At 43.9% G+C, this 20895-nt stretch overlaps 1 protein-coding gene across 2 annotated transcripts in view; it reads left to right on the forward strand.

The window, feature by feature from the left end:
* Positions 1-20895, forward strand: part of MYLK (myosin light chain kinase) — a 338535-nt gene that overhangs the window by 195306 nt on the left and 122334 nt on the right. For both annotated transcript variants that reach the window (XM_036746782.1, XM_036746783.1), the window contains exons 12-16: positions 2373-2510; positions 7709-7906; positions 8850-9099; positions 17225-17314; positions 17782-18782. In XM_036746782.1, coding sequence (XP_036602677.1) covers positions 2373-2510; positions 7709-7906; positions 8850-9099; positions 17225-17314; positions 17782-18782 — 1677 coding nt within the window. The remainder of the gene's footprint in view (positions 1-2372; positions 2511-7708; positions 7907-8849; positions 9100-17224; positions 17315-17781; positions 18783-20895) is intronic.

The raw sequence follows: 20895 nt of genomic DNA on the forward strand, positions 1-20895 counted from the left end.
TACATTTTTTCACACTTTTTTGCATTTGATTATTGTCAACACCCATTATTTCCTGAGCTTTTCTGCTGGGATAGTGAAAAGCTCACAGGATTTGGGGTTAGGATGGCTGGGTTTGAATCCTGCCTGATGGACCTTGGACAAACCTCTCTGGGCCTCTGGTTCTTCATCGGTAAAATAAAAGGGTTGAACTAAATTGTCTCAGGCTCCTTCCAGCTAGACATCTATGATCCTATGATCCTGCAACTGGGAATCAGAGAAGGACAAGGGAAATTTATGAAGTGGTAATCCTTTGGGGATATAGCATAACCCTGAGAGAAAAGACTTCTGCTAAATCTATGAGGATACAGGCTGATTTCATTCCTTCTTGGTTATCTATCTATGGAGGGGAAGTATTTGCAATGGTCACGCAGAGCAGTGAAAAATCCTTTCTGCTTGGCTCTGAAAAGCATGATGTGGGTCTGAGATTTGGAGTTTGTTTTTTGGGTTTTTTGGAAACAGCATTTTTTGCTTTGATGATGGTGTTTGGCCCAGGCTAGAATTAAAATGAGCCTCCATTTTCTGAGCACATAGTGACTAACAGATTTTATATTAGCTGTGGAGGTCCGCAAACTGAAGGATAGCATGCCAATAATTAGCTATTGATTCAAGCAACATAGAAATGTTAATGAATACAAATATGTGCTTCTCTTAGGTAAGCAGTGAGCCTAGATTAGGAGGAATAAAATTAATAAGACATCCTGGGAAAAAGGGCTTTTCTAAGGGAAGAGGTGTATCTCGCTGATACCTACCTATCCAGCCAATAGTTTTTAGCATCCCCTGGTTGAGGACATTTGAAGCATTGTGGTCCTCATATAACCAAAGCAAAGGAGACATAGGTTGGTATCTGAGCAGTGACTATTGGCCAATTTTATGGAAGAGGACCCTGGGTAAGAGCTTCTGATAATGTGAGGTCCTTACTGCTCCCCAAACCCAGAAATGAGAGCTGTGGTACATGTTTGGTACCTCCTCGAAGCTTGTGACTCTGGCTAAGACAGAGAGAGACTGGAACAGAGAGTGCTTTGGGGAGGCAAAAAAAAAAAACAACATTTTGTCCTTACAGTATTTTCAGTCTGAGCTGAGACAGGAAATTCCACAAATCTCCTGAGGCAGCTGGCTTCCCTAGCCACTCAGGCCCAATCAATCAAGAAAATTAGGTTTATTAATTACAATATGTGAGCCTTCACAGCCACACTATTAGGGTTCCTCCATCAGACTTGGCCTTCACCTTAGGGCAACAAGGCAGGAACCTGGAAGAAGGGAGAAGCAGAGTCAACCTCTGGAGGCTTTATTTAGTGGCCTGGAATGCTGGGGATATAACCCCACTCATTCTGGGAATGGTATCCCAACCTCTGCTCCATCCTTGATATATCAAGCTCTCTGGAACCATTTCTTTTTTAAGTGACAAGGGAAAATAGCTGGAGGAAATTCTTCATCCTTTGCATAGTACCTTGGATGTTCTACTAGGAGACCCCAATCACAGAAGTTTAATTCAGTTTTTACATTTGGATCTTGACCTTTAATGTACAGACTTGAATTTATATAAAGACATGTAAATTTGTGGAAATCTATGCCTAGGTCCTGGGAGTTACGAGTGAACATCTAATTATTGAGATATAGAATAGCTTAACACCCACAAGTTTGGGTTTCTTGGCGGACAGAATGATAGGATAGAGGCTATGAGTTCTAATCCTAACCTCACTGCTGGTATTTCTGGCCATGTCCTTGCCTTCCGCTCCATCCCTACCCCCAGGCCAGAAAATCCCTTCTTTGCACAGAGTGATGCGTGCGCTGACTCTCCGTTTAACACAAAAGGAAAATTGTATATGTGTTGCTACATCTAAGTATGAGCTTCACGGTGTCCATTAATTGCTTTGCATCAGCTTCTTCTTCAGTTTAAAAGAGACAGATTCAGAAGAACAATTACATTGAACCTGTTTTTCTTCACTGATTCCTGAGACAGAGTAAAATAGCGGATCTCATAGCCGAAGAGCCATTTGAGAAGTTGTAGTAGCTTTGAAGCCCTGAAACCATCTGAAGAGATTGAGTGACAGCATTCTCCCCCTTAAAGCTCTCCAGAGGAGCCAGATTCCTAGAAGAGTCTGGGCTCCAAAGAGAGATCACTGTTTCTCATCTTGTCCATTTCTAAATTTCTAGACAGGAATGCTGTTATCTCAGAAAGGTAAGAGTGGATCATGTCCTTCTCTTAAACATCTCTAGGGCCCATCTCCAACTTTTATCCAGGGAGACCCATGGCACTGTGGTTTGTATATGTTGTTGGCTTTTAATCAGTATTCATCAAACAAATGACTTATGTTCTCTTGCCTACTGTACAGAAAAGAAGAGCAGTAAAGAAATTGATTTCTCCACATCTCTGGTTGCCAGCAACTCATCCCCGCCCATCTTCCTGAAAGGCCTCTTGGACCTCGAGGTCATGGATGGAAGTCAAGTAATCATGACCGTCCAAATATCAGGTCTGTTACCGTGAGTAGTCTTATCTCTGACTGCTGGACGTTTAGGGAGTTGGGGGTATGGATCCTATAAATCAGGGAACATCTTTTCCTGGGATGTTTGTATGCTCAGGCCACTGTTGGTATATCTTAGAGAAAGCGTGGAACTTAGAGCCACAAGGAAAACCAACACTAGTCCATGCTTATATAAACATCTTTGGCTTTTGCTTTGCTGTCTCCATGATCTCATTGGTGGGAAATTACTATGACCAGTTCCCTACCCACCCATTCATGGATGCAGGCCTTAGTCCTTTCCTGACTTAGAAGATCAGTCCCAAATGCCCAAGGCCATCCTCTGATTCTTTGAATATCTAGGGGGCATTAAAGTATCCCTAGGCAACATTTTTTGGGGAAATTTTAAAAAATTACTAATTTAACCCCCAAAATAGCATTTCCACACAATTAGAGGAATTCAGAAAAAGGATTGTATATAGAAACCAGGAATCTTCACTTTCTACTGCTTGCTTAAAAAGAAATTAACACATTATGCGTGTGTGTGTGTGTGTGTGTGTGTGTGTGTGTGTAGTCTTAGCAATACAATGATTAAAAAATACAAATGGTGTCCACTTTAAATTCTGTACCCTTAACACAACGGGGTGTTTTTTCCCCAATAAACACTCCATTTAGTACCAATGATAGTAATATCAATCTTACACTATCAAAACACTACATTGAAAGACTTTTTTTTTTAAGTAGCGAGATGACACAGTGGATTTTCCTCATCCCTCTTTGGCCATGTGATTCAGTGCCTGAGTTTTAATTTAGACATGCTGAATTTTTTAATGAAAATCAGGGGTCTCTGAGAGCAAGGAGTGGGGAAGGGATGAAGAGGAAAAAGATAAGTGTTGGGAAAGAAAGAATTGAAAGACATAAGTGGAATTGGCACATATTTTGCAATGGTTTTTGAAAATTTATTACAAACTCAGGTAAAGAACTTTCTGAATTTTCCTGATGTGGGGTAAGGGACAAGGAAGGAGAAAAAGAAGAAAAGCATGAGAAAGAATCTCATCTTTCTTATCTAAATGTTAAAGAAAGGAGATAGAACATGGATTATTCTCAAGCAAGGACAAAAATGGCAGCCACGTCCATTCATTATCTAATATTATTAGACTAACTCTGAGTATGAGAGGGAGGAGAAGGTAAAATACAGGATACTTTTTAAAAATTCTTGGATGGTGGGAGAAGGAAGGAATCCCTGGCTTCTGCTGACTTTCACTTGGGTATTCAAACACAGACACAGCAGCACACATCCCACATTTTTGTTTGTTGAGTAAGGGACTATAAACACATATATCATTCCATGCACAGACTGGCCTTTGTGTTGGGAGAAGGGAGGAGAGAGTCAGGGTCATTACCCTGGTTTTGTAGTTTCTCATGGACAGGAATAGGAATACTGATGACCTGCTTGTGAGACTTTTCCTTAGAGGTAGTTAGAGTGTATTTGCTCACTTTGGGGCAGCTTACTGTTCAGAGTAAGACTTTGTCTTCCCTACATAGACTGAGGACATCCGTTGTGGCATTCAATGAACCTTATTAATTCAATAAACATGTACCAAGCACTATCTTTGTGCAGAATTTGGTTCTAAGGGCACCAAAGATGTTTAGATAAGACAGGCCCCACCTTATAATTGACTAGGGGGACCGTACACAAATACAGATGATAATAATAATCTGCAGTACTTTATAGAGTGCTTTAAATTGTGTGTATAAACGCACACACAAATACATTTTATATATTTATGTGTATATATGGATATATATACATATATTCAAGCATACATGTACATACGTACATATAAAATCTCATTTGATCCTCACAACGACTCTGTGAGGTAGATACTATGATTATCTCCACTTTTATAGATATGGAAACTGAGGCTGAGAGAGGTTAATAACTTACATAGGGTCACACAGCTTAAGTGTCTGAGGGAGGATTTGAACTCAGGTCTTCCTCAATCCAAGTTCCTCCATATCCTCCATAATACTTACTACAATATTTACTGCATAGTCTGAATCTCAGAGAAATGCAGAGAACTAAGGTCCAAAGGAGAATCAACGGTATTGGGTATTCCTCAATTCATATGAGTTCATATGAGAGTTATGGGGGGCAGCTAGGTGGCACAGTGAGTAGAGCACCAGCCCTGGAGTCAGGAGGACCTGAGTTCAAATCCAGCCTCAGACACTTGGCACATGTACTAGCTGTGTGACCTTGGGCAAGTCACTTGACCCCAGCTGCCCTGCCCTCCCCCTCCAAAAAAACAAAAAAACCAGCATATGAGGGCTATGTCCCACTCTGCCCCTTGCAAAAAAATGCAAACATTACAGATCATCTTCCATGCAGTTTATAGAATTCTAGCTTTGAGAAGGATTAAAAGGAATCATTTTACCTCTCTTTTGCTTTCAAGTCAATGGCTGTCCAAACCCTCCCAGGCAGAGAGCTGTGTGTTCCCTTCCTCAAGATCTCCAGGGTTGAAGACATTACCCTATTCCAGCATTGGGCCACTTTGACAGTCATGAGATTCTTTTTGGTTTCCCATTTCCTTTGCATCCAATTTCTTCTTTGATCTTCTGGGATTGTAGAGAAGAGTTTCTATTAGAATTCCTCCTTCAAGCCTACACAACCCATCCGTTCCCTCAGGCTGCCCTGGAGGCAGAACCCCTTCCCCTCTTCCTCTCTCTTGCAGGTGCCCCTCTTTGGCACTAGATGGCACTCACAGGTTTGTAGGGAAAGATTAATGGGTTTTCCTTCTGCAGTTTGGAAACCAGTAGAAACAGTGGAATGAATGAGTTAAGGCAGTGAGAAGTAGGATATAAGTGTGTTTTAGGCACACTTAGGGGGAAATGGAAGCAGTGGAAAGTGGTAACTGACGGTATAGTCAAAATGATACTCACGTAATAATAGCGGCTCACATTTGTATAATGCTAACATTCTTGGTCTCTGTTCGCTCATTTTGGTCTTCACAAAAGGCCTGGATGATAGATAGCCCTAGAGACTTCTCATTGTGGAATTGTAGGAAGAGTACTGGTCTTAGGACCAGAAGACCTGGGTTCCACTCCCTACTCTGATGACACTTACTAGCCCTGGGCAGCTCACATAACCTCACGGAGCATTAGTTTCCTCACCTATAAATCGAAGACTATATCACAGTATCTCAGAGTAGGAAGACACTTTATTGTTGTTGAGTTGTGTCTGACTCCTTGTGACCCCATTTGGGGTTTTCTTGGCAAAGACACTGGAGAGGTTTACCATTTCCTTCCCCTGCTCATTTTACATATGGGGAAACTGAGGCCAACAGGGTTAAGTGATTTGGCCAAGGTCACACAGCTAGTAAATGTCTGAGGCTGGATTTGAACTCATGAGGATGAGTCTTCCTGATTGTGCCACCTAGCTGCCCCTTGGTGGGGGCACTTTACCAATCAACTAATCCAACCCCATACTTGAAGACAGATGTCTTTGACAATACCCCCAACAAGTGGTCATCCAGCCCCTTCCTAAAGACATCCAGTGGGGAGGAATCCATCATTTTCCATGATAGCTTATTCCATTTGTGGACAGCTTTAATTATTAGGGTGGTTTTTCATCTTATAGAACTGAAATCTGCCTCTTAGCCACTTAGGATCACAGACCTAAGACTAGAAAGGAGCTCAGTGGCCATCTGCCATGTGCTAGGTGCTAGGGATACAGAGATAAAGATAAAACAGTCCCTGCCCTCAAGAATCTTCCATTCTAATAAAATCAATTTACAATTTGATGGTGAGGCCTTCCAGATGCTCTTTTTTGTGAATGATGTTGGGCGGACAATATTGAATCATTGTTTGATTCCTATAGTACCTGAAATAGGAAGGAAGGAAGGAAGGAAGAGAAAAAAGGAAGGAAAGAAAGAAGGGAGGGAGGGAGGGAGGGAGGAAGGAAGGAAGGAAGGAAGGAAGGAAGGAAGGAAGGAAGGAAGAAAGGAAGGAAGAAAGGAGGGAAGGAAGGAAAGAAGGAAGGAAGGAAGGAAAGAAGGAAGGAAGGAAAGATTCATACAGGGAATACCAAATGGATAATGGATAAAAATGTTGTTAGACCACATTTAGAAAACTATCATTTCCACTATATTCTGTCCCTTCTGCTATACTGTGTTCAGTTCTAGGCAGCACACTTTGGGAAAGATGAAGACAAGTTTCATTATATTTAAAAGAGAGTAACCAGGCTAGAGAGATGTACTTCAGAGGAAGTGGAGCCACTCAACTTGGAGAAAAGCAGATTTGGGGCAGCCATGATAGCCATCTTCAAGGATTCAAAGGGAAGAGGGTATAGACTTGTACTGCTTGTCCCTAGAGGGCAGAAATAGGAACATGTGGGAGGAGGTCACAGAGAAGCAGATTCAAGGGAATACTTTCCAACAGTTAATACTATTCAGAAGCAGGCCTGCTTCTGGAGGTCATAGGTCTCCCCTCATGGGAGGTCTTCATTCAGAGCCGGCTGACCACTTAATAGGATTTTTAGAACAAATTCTCATTGTGCTGGTTGCCTTTTTCTATTTATACAGTTGATTTTTCTGATCCCAAAGACACATAGTAGGCACTAAATAAATGCCTTTTGACTTGACTCTGCTTTTATCCTTATTAAATTTTATTAGATTAGATTGTTAAAATTCTAGTTTAATAGATGCTTATATTAATGGTCTTGTAGGGCTCTTTTGGCAAAAAGTGCTTCGTAAGTCTTTAGGTAGTAGGTGGACAGACTTCTGGCCCTGGAGTCTGGAGGACTTATCGTCCTGAGTTCAAATTCAGCTTCACACAATTACTTACTGTGTGACTCTGAGCAAGTCACTTAACTGTTTGTCTCAGTTCCCTTATCTGTAAAATGAGCTAGAGAAGGAAATGGCAAACCACTCCGGTATCTTTGCCAAGAAAACCCAAAATGAGGTCGCAAAGAGTTGGGCACAACTGAAAAACAACAAAACGCTATGTGACTATAATCTGTTACTGGTCCTTTTAATGCATCATTAAAGAAACTGTTTCTTACCTAATTATCCCCAATCTTCAGCTCTTCCATGTAATTTTCAAATTAGAGAGATGTCATGTTTTCCTTTAAAGAAATACTTGTGCAAAACCCTTCTCCCCCACCCCTCTCCATCCCCTTCTCATAATGTTGTCTGCCCCTCTTCAATGTACAGGGAACCCACCACCTGAGATCCTCTGGCTTCATAACGGGAAGGAGATCCAAGAGTCAGAGGACTTCCACTTTGAACAAAATGGCAACGAGTATAGTCTTTTCATCCAAGAAGTGTTTCCTGAGGACACTGGCAGGTACACCTGTGAGGCTTGGAACAGCACTGGTCATGTCCGAAGCCATGCAGTGCTCACTGTACGAGGTGAGGCCCGGTTCTGTGTCAAGAGGAGGGTTTCCATACGATGATTGGGGGAGGGGGAGGTCCTCAGGAGAGAAATAGTGAACAAGTAGGTGAGCAAATCTTCTCTCCCATCTTTAGGGTTTTCTGCCCCACTATTTCCCTGCAGGCCTGTCAGATTTGACTATGGTGCAAAGAGAGAACTACCACTACCTATTTCGTCATGATAGAATTTTGAAATTAACTCTGGGCCATTTTTTCCTCCCTATCTTAAGGGAGCTTACAGTCTAATAAGAGAGATAAATTAGACATACTTTACAATATGAGTCAAACTTTGATCTTCTGCATGGAACTTTCACATTTTATGATTTTTCCACATTAAATGTCAACCCTCCTTTGCCTCCAGCAGACTTCTAGGCTGTCTCTGAGAGAGGAGAGATATGGTTATCTCTGTCAGGGAGCTCCCGATCTAGTGGGTGGATATTTTATCCTTTGAATGCCAGCACTGCTGCTCATGGGTCCACACTTCCCTTAGCCTTCAGTTCAGCCAATCAACATTTATTTAATGCCTACTATGTGCCAGGCACTCCGCTGAGCCATGAGGATACAAAAAGAGGCAAAAGATAGCCCCTGCCCACAAGGAACTTGCAATCTAATGTTGATGTATGCTATAAAAATGCGTATTTTCTGTATTCTCTAAGCCTCAGTTTCCAATTTATCTTGGACTCCATGACCTCTAAGCTCCAAATTATACACACAAGGTATAATTTAGAAGGCAGACCTATAGATAAGAGAAATACAGTACAAGTGAAGTCCAGATAGAAACACTTTTTGAAATATGTACTGTTTTCAAATATCCATTTTATTCCCCCCTCCCCCCCCAAAAAAAACACCAATTATGATAGAGTTGAAAATAGTGCCCACCAAAATGCCTGACTCAGTACCATCACCCTTTGGCCATTCTCAGAGCCTCAAGATGGCACTCAGCCCTGGTTCATTAGCAAGCCTCGTTCAGTGACAGCCACCCTGGGCCAGAATGTCCTGATCTCCTGTGCCATTGCTGGGGACCCCTTCCCTACTGTGCAGTGGCTCCGGGATGGCCAGGTGCTCACCAAAAACTCCGGCTACTCAGAGGTGCTGCAGAATGAAGATGTGTTCACCATGGTGCTGAAGAATGTGCAGCCCTCTCATGCTGGCCAGTATGAGATCCAGCTCAAGTAAGTCTCTTTCCTGGTCCCTGTCCCTGCCCCCTGTTCATTCTCTCACTCCCCCTCACTCTAGAATACTATGAAGTTCTGAACCCAGACAGAAAGTGTCAGACTCGGAGTGGTATGTCCCAGGTCTTTGCTAAGGACTTTAATTTTCCTGTGGTTGAGAACTCTTATCTTCTGGTTTTATATCTCCTTTTGTTTTGTCCTCTTGCTCTTTAGGAGAGATGGGTTAATGAGGTGAGAAAGAGAAGGCAAGGGAGAGAAGAGAAGGGTACTTGGCCTCATTCTCTTTGCTCTTCCCACCTCAGTCTCTTGGTTGCATTGGCTTTTTCACAATAGCTAGCATTTCTATAGCATGTTGAGGTTTGCAAAGAACTTTACATACATTTTCTCATTTGATCCCCACAAGAACCCTGGAAGGTAGGGGCTATTATTATCCCCACTTAATGCTTGAGAAAACTGAGGCTGAGAGAGTTTAAGTGACTTGACCAGGGTCACACAGCTATAATCTAAGATAGGATTCCAACCCAGGTCTTCCCAGCTATAGGTCCCATCTACTCTACATGACTCCACTCAGCTGCCTAGCTGTGTGATCCAAAAATATGCCTGAAGTAATGAAAAAATGTTTTTTCAGCTCCTGCTCTCTCTCTCTGGGTTGGTGGTGACAGACTGGCTGGCCCCGGATGCTTGAGATTGGTTGTGTTAGATGCCTTGTGTTAGGCATCTGGCCCGGTTTCAGGATCCCCACTATCCTGGACTTTTTCATTCTCCCTCAGCTAAACCCCTTTTATTCAAAGTCTTATGCTTAGTGTCTTCAAGAAGGGGGCAGAAGGATGGGGAAATCTGGAGGAATGGGTTATATGGAAACTCTTCCCTTGGAGCTTTTTTAATAATGGGGGATGGTAGGTACCTAGGTCCCCTAGAAGTCCAGGATCTATCTCAAACACTGCTTTATAGCCTGAGAGTACAAGTCATCACTCTGTTGGCAATTCCTTCTTCGTTTTTTTTTCTAAAACATAAAAACAATTCTGTTCAAAAATATGTGTACAGAACTGAAAATTTTTTAAAATGAATGTTAAGGAAAGTGTAATGGGTACAAAAATGACCCGTATAAAAGCCCTTAGAGCAAGAATTATTAACCTTTTTTAGTGTCATGGACTCTTTTAGCAGTCTGGTGAAACCTATGGACCCCTTCTCAGAATTGGGTTTTTAAATGCATAAAATAAAATACATAGGTTTACAAAGGAAATTGAATATATTAGAGTACTGACATCAAAATATAAAAATATAAATATATATTTATAATATAGTATATCAAAATATATATAAATATAAAATCAAAATATAAATATAAAGATATTTAATATATAAATATAATATCAAAATATAAAAAAGTTCAGAGACCTCCTAAAATCTTATCTGTGGACTCCACATTAAGAATCCTTGCTTTAGAGAGACAAGCCATTCCTCCTCATCCCTCATGGGACAACCTCCCCCTATCCCGAACAATCTCAGTGACATAGTACTGTCCCATTTGGGCTTCCATCAAAGGGAGGAGGCTGTTGACTCCTTTTATGAGAGCAATTGCTATTTTTGCAAAAATTGATCAACAGGGCCATTGGAAATGATGAATTCAATACTTCAATATGTGTTTTCTGTTTTTGGATAATTCATCTACCTCCTCAGTAAATACCCCCTCCAAACCTCAGTTTCCAATTTATCTCTAAGGTCATTACCAGCTCCAAATCTGTGATCCTATAAACTTTTTTTGGTGTCAGCCCCATATAATCAGAAAGTTGTCTCCTAATTATAACAAAATCTAATTTAAAATGTAGTGTATTCCAAAACCAAATAAGAATTTGGGGATTATTCATACTGCTGCTTACCTTTATTGGTATAGATAATTGAAGTTGAACCTATCTACCTGAGTGGACAAATACAGTGGGTTAATGTAAGATGCAGCTCACGATCTGGGATGACCATTCTGAAATGAACCCTTCCAAGAGGGGATGGATGGACTTTAAAAAAAGTTGATAACTTTCATTTTTATGTCATCTTCAATTCTAGATATATCACTTCTTCCCTCTCAAGAAAACCCTCATTCTAATAACAAAGATTAAAAAGCAAAGGAAAAAAATCAATTTGGCAAAATCAATCCTTACAGCCACTGTGTCTGATAGCATACCCAACATTCCGCGTGTTGTGGAATCTTCTCCAAGAAGAGACGAGCTTTTGTTAGAAATTTTGGAAGGAGAGGGCTGTGATTTAGCATATGGGAATAGGTCAATTGTTATAATCTTTGGGATAGACTGAGCAAGGGTACATAATGGTGGAACAAAAACAAGCGTTTACAGAAAGATTGCTAACCCAGAGTAGATGGTTTGGTATAGAGTCAAATAGGCAGGCCCAAAACAAGCCAAGGCTCATTGTGGAGAGTTTGCATTTGGTACCCTGGGAAGTCAGGGCCCTTGCTGCATTGTCCTGACCCAGATTGCCCCTGCTTCTATTTTCTTTCCCCCTAAAAAATCTACCTCTTTATCCATTCAAAAGCCCATTTATCCCAGCCCTGGCTACAGCCCAAACAGAGCAGAAACGAGTCAGTGGAAAGTTCTCCCGGGGGATGAGTGCCAGGCCCTGGCACAAACATTGTTTTCCACTTAGGCTTTGTTCTTGCTAGTAGTGATCAGTCAGACACTGAGCTGGGACAGAATGCCTTTCAAGGTGTCTAGCTGGCCTAGGAAGCGGAGCTGAGGATAGAGATGAAGGGGGGAAGGAGACATGTACAATAGGGTGAGAGTCATGGAACCCATCCATCCCCTTCCCCACACCTCTGCTCCAGCTAGGAGGGCATGACAGTCTATATATATATATATATATATATATATATATATATACACACACATATATTTCTTCCCCCCACATTTTCCTTCTGTACCTGGTTTGTAAGTGCTTACTGTGGTCAGGTCAAAAAAGACATATCCATAGTCCAGCTGAGATATTTGAGGGATTGACCCTTGCCAATAAATTTCCATTTTAAAAATAGATTTGCCCATACTGTTCATTCCAGAGCAGAGTGATTGGTCACACACTTAACTCCACTTGCTTTGGACATGGGCTTTTTAGTTAGGGTGATTTCATTGGTAACTCCCAGGTGAGAAGCCTCCCTTTGCCAACGCAGGTCAGCACTTTATAGTCTTAGAACATGGCCTAAGGTATTGAGAGGTTGAGTAACTTCCCTAGGCTCACACAGCGAGTATCAGAGGTAGGACTTGAGCCCTGATCTTCTTGGCTTTAAGCCTTCTCTTTTTCAGCTATGGTGTACAGTTTCCCCTGTGATTGCTGAGAGCCCTAACTTATACAGTGTTTTATGATTTAGAAAGTGCTTTTTTATACAACTCTGTGAGGTAGGTGGTACAAGTATTATTACTGAGAGGCAACCTAGTGTAGTAGATACTGGAAGTCAGGTTTAAATCCTCCTCTGGAGCTTCCTAGCTCTGTGACCTTGGGTAAGTCCCTTAACCCCTTTCAGCTTCAATTTCTTCATCTCTGAAATGGGGATAATAATGTCACTTACTTCCAGAGGTTATTGTGAGTCAATCAGTTAGTAAACAAACATTATTAAATAGGCTTATATCCTTAATGGTAAGTACTAGGGATTCGAGGAAAGAGAAAAGACAGTTCCTGCCCTCATCTAATGGGGTCCTTAGAGGTTTTTGAGTCTAATCTCCTTATTTTACAGATATGGAAGCTGAGCCCAGGAGAGAGTAAGTGTTTTTAGAAGGATCACACTGCCTGGTAGATTTTGAATCCAGGCCCTCCTGGCTTAGCACTCTATCTACTACACTGAAGGTGTCAAACTTGAGGTCCCAGGGGCAAAACTCCCCACCCCACCCCACCCCACCCAGATTAAAATGTAATTAGGAACATTTATCCAAATAAATAAAAAATACAACACAACATAGACAATGTTAATTTGGGGTTTCCTAAGTCAATATGTGGCTCCAGGGATTCACTTTCTACTTGTCTTTGACACAACTGTAACTGTACTTTACTATGCTGCCTTATAGGGGCAGCTAGGTGGTGCAGTGGTTAGAGTGCTGGGCCTAGAATCAGGAAGGCTCATCTTGAGCTAGTTTATTAGCTATGTGACCCTGGGCAAGTCCCTTAGTCCTGTTTGCCTCAGTTTCCTCATCTGTAAAATGAGCTGGAGAAGGAAATGACAAACTACTTCAGTATCTTTGCCAAGAAAACCCCAACTGGGGTCACCAAGAGTCCTACATGACTGAACAACAATAAAATTTCGCATTCTGCTTATTAGAGATTCCTTTAGGTTACCTACCTCCTTTTTTTAAAACGCATATTTTAAAAGGTTAAGCTTATCAGTAATTCACACCTTATTCATATAAAAGCAATCCCAGGCTTACTAATACATTGTGTTCCTCCCATTCATTAGTCAGCTTTTGGGAACTCAGAGTGAGTTTTCCCTTAGGAATGATGTTATAAATAGCATCCCTTGGACCCTGTATCCCTTGGGCTACAAAACGTTCTTTTATCCATACTTGCTTCAGTACTTTGAGGATCAGGGCTTGGAACCGTGTGGGTGTTCTCTGATCCAGGCAGATTGAAACCCCCTGCGTGTCTTAGCTGGTCATCGTCATGAGTCGCTGTGGCTAGGAAAAAAAATCATCTACTGGTGGTCAGCCTTCTGATGACATGCCTTTCCAGATTTGACCAGGCTGGCCCTCAAGTGTCAGGCACCCTCTTGCCAGGCCCATACTCAACCTGTTTGTGTTTTACAATAGCATTTGCCTTCTCTTGGACCTTCCAGAGCTCAGGGTCACTTTCAATCCATGCTGAGGCATCAGGAGGAGGATGTTAGTGGGACATTAATCCATTAAATAATCGAAATTCTCCTTGAAGGCCAGGGATAGCTTTGTATGCCACCCCCGCCCCCATCTAGCACTTGGTAGGGATAAGGACTAGATCTGTAAGTTCGTTAGAGTAGAGTAGAGGGATCAGAGACTAGGCATGTGGCCCACAACCCTCCAGAGTGCTCAAGAGCCAGACTAAAATGTAGCTCCTATACGATTTTAACATGTAGAGGTATTAATGTTTTTAGAGTAAATATATAAACATGTGTGGTCAATATGCCACCTGCAGGGATTCTCTGGTACACTTTCATGGCTCCCCACTAAAGTTGGACACCACAGGTGTAGAGAATTTCCTAAATGAAGAAACTCGCCACAGTACAGAATGAGACATTTGCTTTTTGGTCATGGCCAAATGCAGGAATGTTTTTGCCTGGCTGTGTTTTTTGTTGTAAGAGTTTTGTTTTTCAGTGGGGGTGAGGGTGGATGTGGGAGGGAGCAAAAACGGATGTTTTATTCATTGAAAAAGAATCAAATTGAACTTAAAAAAAGAACAAACCTCCTTCTCCCGATGCAGGTCAGCACCTTCTCTGTAACTTAGTGTTAGAAAATTGCCTGGATAACTGAGAAGTTAAGTGTTTTGCCCAGAGTCCCACAGCCAGTAGGGAGATGTCCAAGGCAAGGTTAATTGGCTCAGTATATTGCCCGCACCATTTCTTATAGCAGGCCCTTAAATGTTGGTTGAGTGGTTGGATTGAGTGCTAGTAATTGAAATAGTATATTAATAAAAGCCCTGAACAGCCCCACAAAGCCTGTGGGGGAGGGAAGAGCCCCAAGATTTGAGTCCTAATGAGCTCCTTCTAGTCCTTTTGTGGCCTGGGTTCCCCCTAAACTTGAGCACCCCTCTCCCAGCTATCCTGTGCTAAAATAGGCTTATCCTGAAATTCGGCTCTCCAATTGTCTGATCTTCCCAACACCCCCTTGACTGTAGCCCAGGAAAGACTCCTGACCTTTGTGGTGACCGAGTGAGAACAAGAGAGCTGGGTAGAGGTTGGCATCATGAGATAGGATGGCTCTGGCACTGGCAGTTCTAGCAGTAAGGGTGGGGCTGAGCAGAGCTTCTGAAGACAGAAGTCTCCTGGGTGGTGATGATGGGGATAGGGGTTGTGGTAGCAGTGGGGCAGTATAATAATGCCATTCCTATGTATGAGTGGTTCATAAATTGTTAATAAACCAGGATGCCCCCTCCCCCACTATCCTCAGAAGAGGTGGGTGAGTTACTTCAGAAGGTCAGGGCTAGGATACTGGATATCTGAGGGATGAGGGTAAAGGGGTAAGAAGAAAGGCAGGTGAGAGGACATAAAACACTTCACCTGCTCTTCAGGGCTTTGGTGATGGCAACCACTTGGGGACCGTAGAAAGTCGTCTCAGAGTTTGCCAATCCTTGATGAAGTGCATTTAATCTGTCCTCTAAGAGTCTGGAGCCTAGGGACCTTAAAAAGTTTCTGGATTGGTGTTCTGCTACAGATTTGCTCTGAAATCTTAAGCCCCTCAGAATTTCCCCTCTCTGGCCACACAATATGAAGAGTTAGGCCTGTCTCAAATACTGAGGATCCTGCCTTATGAGCTGGGTGGGTTATGGCTACCCAACTCCTTCAGTGTTTCCCCTTTCCCTAAATCTCACTGTCCTGTATCCCCAGCTCTTAAGTACTTAATAAATGCTTACCTCCTGACAAACTGTCAGAAGGAAAGAATCTCAAATGAGAAGACAGCAGTGAGGGATACGTCTGCATTTACCGATGTACCCACATGCCTAAACGCATTCTGAAAATATACACCTGTTACAAATAGACCCTGACAAACATGTATATTGAAAGGTGGGTTTACAAACAGATCAAATGTGTGTCTGCCTGTGCAGTATATGCTCACTTACTTCTCCTGTGAGGTCTTAATGATGCTCTCAGTCATATCTCTGCATCATCCCCATCCCCCTTACCAGTCACTCCACAGAGTCTTTTGGCTGGTCAGGACTTAGAGACCCTATCAGCTAGCAAAGCTCTGGGGAGAAAGGCAGAGAACTTATTAACAGGAGCCTACTACTAATGAACACCTGGTTTTGGTATAGTGGTGTAATTTGGCATAATGCTGGTCCGCTCCTCTGCCTCTCCCCCTACCACCCGCACTGGCTTCCTCACCCTTCCTCCCTGCTTTTGGGAATAGGAGACAGAGCTACCCACAGGTACCACAGAAAGACAATATCTCCATCTGGGGCATGGGGTATACCCATCTCTAGTGGTTGTCATTGAAAGGGAGCATGGAGAAAATATCCTCTGTAGAAAAAAGAATAAAAGCTGTTGACTTAAAGTGATGGTTGAGTAGCCGGTGGATAGGAGATGGAGGAAGTGTTTAACTTCATAAGTTGGGAAAGCATTGGATGTGGTGGGAGACAGTGAGGAACTGAATTCTCTGCAATAAAAAAAAACATGGGGGCATTCAGAGTAAAGAGCTAGCCAGAAGGACTGAATCATCTAGTCAGAATTCTCTCTTTCTCATCCTTTTTTCTGCATGCTAAGAGAACTAGACAGGGAATCAGACAGCTTGGTTCTGGTCCCATCTGCCCCTAAGTCATTATACAACTTTGGGCCAATCTTGGTCTCGGTTTCCTCAGCTGAAAACTGGAGATTTTGATTCATAAAGGTCCTCTCCACCTCTAACATTCATGCTTTTGCCGAAAGAAGGGTTCAGGAGTTGAATTTTCTTTCTTCATCTTCTTTTCCATCAGAGGCTGTGTCTGTTTATGAAACTGGGGGCTCTGGGGATAATGCATAGGCTTTGAGAGCTGACTGAATTAGAAGAATGTGTGTAATGAGGAAAAGGAGAAAGAGGTGGGGGGGGGTCAGTTCTCTACCCCAAACTCCTCCCTTTCTTCATCTAGACTCCTTTTGATCCAAGATATCTGAAAGAGTTAGCTTTATTAAGGATGTGGGGTAGAAAAAGTTTGGGATGACAAAATGGCAATCAGGTTTATCTCTGGATTTTGGAGAAGTATGGGGCATATCTTGAAGTAGTTCTGGAGCCCATTAGCCTTCCAAAACACCACTTCCCACAAGTTAATCCTCCAATTTCCCCAACCATTTTTTACAACTTCTCAGGGGAGCCTGGGAGAGAGAATTCACGTGTCGTACCCCACACACAACCTAGGGAAGGGGGAGGCCTGGAGGCCAGAAACTCTTTAACCTAAGGATGTGCTTTGAAATCTTCAGGAACCGAGTGGGCGAGTGCAGCTGCCAGGTGTCCCTGATGCTTCGAGAGGGCCCTTCTGGGGCCCTGGGAGAGGCCATCCCCATTGGACTGTAAGCATTACTCCCTGGGAACTGGCCAGGGTCAGGTTTTCTCTTCTCCTTTACTGGTCTCTGGTTCTCACTGCTGCCCTCCCAGACCCTGCCTTGGCAGCCACTCAACCCAGTCCCCTTAGATGTGGCCCTACAGATTGCTTGCATCTTCCAGCTGAAGCTGCTGGAACAGAGAAGGAGAGATTGGAAAAGGGAATAAGGGAGGGTGAAGGGGGGTGAATATTTTTTTTTTGCACACACCCTTATATGGTTACTGAAGTCATTACCGATGCAATAAAGCAATAGGCAGGCTAGTTCCTCTCACCAACGTTCCCTTCTATAAACACAGCCAGGCCGGCCCCATCCCTCTTCTCTTCCCCCCTCCCGCCCTCAGGGATTTGCTCTCCCCTGACGTTTTGTTGTTTTTTTTTTTTTAACCAGCCCCTTTTCCTCCTGCTACTTTTCTTTTTTCCCTTCATTGGTTGTAGGAGGAAGGAGCCTGCCAGCTGTGAAGGACTTGCCGGAGGAGGAGGAGGCCTTGGCAGTGGTGGTGGCCATCATGGAACAGTAAGACCCCTGGGCCTGGGGAGCAGGCTGAGCTGGAGACCTGACGAGGAGGGTGAGGACGTGCGGGGGGTGCTGAAGAGGCGAGTGGAGACCCGGGAGCACACAGAGGACCGACTTCGACAGCAGGAAGTGGAGCAGCTAGACTTCCGAGACCTCCTAGGGAAGAAGGTGTGCACCAAGACTCTATCAGAAGAAGAGCTGAAGGAGATCCCAGCCGAGCAGATGGATTTCCGCGCCAACTTGCAGCGGCAAGTGAAGCCAAAAACATTATCAGAGGAGGAGAGAAAGGTGCATAGCCCCCAGCAGGTTGACTTCCGCTCTGTGTTAGCCAAGAAGGGGGGTCCTAAGGCCCCTGTACTGGAGAAGGCAGCACTTCCCAAGCCAGCTACCCCAGATTTTCGTTCTGTGCTTGGCAACAAAAAGAAGTTACCTGCAGAGAATGGTAGTGCCAACACCGAATCCCTGAATGCCAAAGCAGGGGAGAATGCCAAGCTGGTTGAGAACACCAGGCTGATAGGGAATGCCAAGTTAGCTGAAGCCCAGAAGCCTTTTGGGGATGCCAAATTAGCCAACACCCAAAGATCCATTGGGAATGCCACCCCAGCTGAAACCAAGAAACCTGTGGGGAATTCCCAGCCAGTGGAACCCCCAAAACAAGCAGGGAAAGAAGAGCTTAAGAATGAGGTCGTCAATGATGTGAACTGCAAAGGGGCCTGTACGGGAGCTCTAGACAGTGATAAGATTGCAGAAAGAAAAGGGAGTCCCCCAAGCTTCACAGAGAAACTCCAGGACCTACGTGTGGCAGAGGGTAAAAAACTTCTCCTTCAGTGCCAGGTTGTATCTGAGCCCCCAGCCACCGTTACTTGGACACTGAATGGCAAGACCCTCAAGACCACCAAGTTCATCATCCTTGCCCAGGAAGGTAAATTGGGCTGTGGTGGGGAGGATGGAGGAGCAGGTTACCTAGAGGGCAAATCTCAGCTTATTCTGTGTGCCCTAAGAAAACTTTGGCCTATGGGTCATTGCTTTAGGGTAAGTTAACTGCAGAATGCAGACTGAGTAATCTCCATGTTGCTAGGAGCACCAGGAAGAGTTTTTGGAGAAGTATTGCTGTGCCCCTCTACCCCTGGAAAAATACAAACAGAAGAGATCACCTCTAAGGAACCCTGGCACGTGTTTTGTTGTGCTGAGGGCGGGGAGGATGGCGGGATGTCCCCGGCTCTGGCACTGTGCTCACAGTGTGATTGGCAGGTTCTCCTCCCATCAATCCCTGTGGTCACCACAGAGTAGACATGCTCTGCATCCTACCCTCCAGACCTATTGACTGATGCTCTGGATAAGGACTGTGTTGTTAGCTTAAGTGTTTAGGGTATTATAGGTTTGGGAGATAACATAGCGGAGTGAGGCAGTAGTGGCCATTGGGGAGCAGGAGAGGGTGTTGTTGTATGGCAGAGTTGTGTGTTTCAGTTAATGGCAGCTTAGGCCGTAACACTGTGGGCTCCGGAGGTGGGGGAGACAGAGGAGACTGGTGGAGGCAATGCCTGCGCAGGTCCTTGTGTGTTTGTGGTATTGTGGGTTTGGGTAGGGGTGAATGAGTAGAAGAAAATCCAAAACACTCCTACGGCACACACAGAAGCAGCCAGCGCTGCTTGCTTCCTAATTTGGATGAGACATTTGTTTGCTGGTATTTCACATTCTTGAATGGTGGGGGAAAGGCAGTGGGGCTGTGTGGGTATCTTGCCATCTGTCCCCTTCTGGTGTGTGAGGAGGGGGGGAGAGGGAGGAGGACTCTCGTATTATGTTCTTTACACCTGAAATGGTGGAAGGAGGTGGGAGAGATGGTGTCACCAGACCTTCAATTTGTACCGGGAACCTGGGAGAGAAAGAGAGAAGTGAGACAAACAGGACTCCCAGCACCCCACTCTGGTGGTTGTCAGAGGAACAGACCTCTAGGGTCCTACAATAACAATCCTGGGGCTGGGGCTGGTGCTGGGGCTGGGCTGTTCCTGGCAGTGGGGAATGGGGAGAGTCACATTCTTCTCTATCAGTTGGTTGGATAAGGAGCACAAGGGAGGGGTAGCCACATGAGAAACTGGCCCTGGGTCCTGGTAAAGGCTAAGAAATAGAAAATTCCCTTCACTACATGCGTTTCTTCCTTGTTCCGTGATCACACTCTGACTCCAGCTACCTCCATTCTCTCTCTGTCCCTCCGTTACCTTTCACCATTCCTCCTTACCTATTAAAAACTGGGAATGGGGCATTGAACGAGAGAAGCCGCCGTGCCCAGCTCTATGCTGGATTTCCTTTCCTTACTCTGTTCCTCAAACCACAAATTGTGATGCAGCTGGGGACTTGGGATCCAGATGCTTTGAGTGGGGACTTAAGATCCAGATGCTTTGAGTGGGGACTTGGGATCCAGATGCTCCAAGTGTTGGAGAGAAGAATAGTTTATTTTTCAGACACTATTGATAATACTGACTCGGTTGCTTCTTTACTTTGGTATGCCTAGATTGGCAGGACCCTCCAGAGACCTTCTTATTTACCCCCCTGCTTCCACACACCCTTGCTTCTCCCAAAGCCTAGACATATTCTAGGGGATCAGTGAGTGGATGCTACAGCCTTCCTCAGTTGCCCATTCTGGAGACCTAATAGTCCTTATCATTGGAAAGCCATTCTTATCGGTGCCAAGCCAAATCTTCCCTCCTGCCTTGGCACTGGCCACTCTGTTATCTCCAAAGAGCGACAGTCACATCTTTCCATCAGGTGAAGTCACCCATATCTGCACAATGTGACACCCGTTTTAGCTGCATTAGCCCTAGGAAAACTGAGGCATGGGATGAGTAGAGTGCATCATCCAAGTGAACCTAGCTGATCTGGGGCTAGACAAAAAAATTCCTTGATGGCAGTGTCCACGTCATATGTAAATTTTGTGTTTTCCTCAGTTCCTAGCACAATGCTTTGCACACGGTACGCCTCTTTTTGGAAGTGAATTTGCTTAAACTCCGCACTGCCTAAAACCATTGAAAAGTCATCTT

This window comes from Trichosurus vulpecula, chromosome 2 (assembly GCF_011100635.1).
Source record: "Trichosurus vulpecula isolate mTriVul1 chromosome 2, mTriVul1.pri, whole genome shotgun sequence".
In the NCBI taxonomy this organism is placed as follows: Eukaryota; Metazoa; Chordata; class Mammalia; order Diprotodontia; family Phalangeridae; genus Trichosurus; species Trichosurus vulpecula.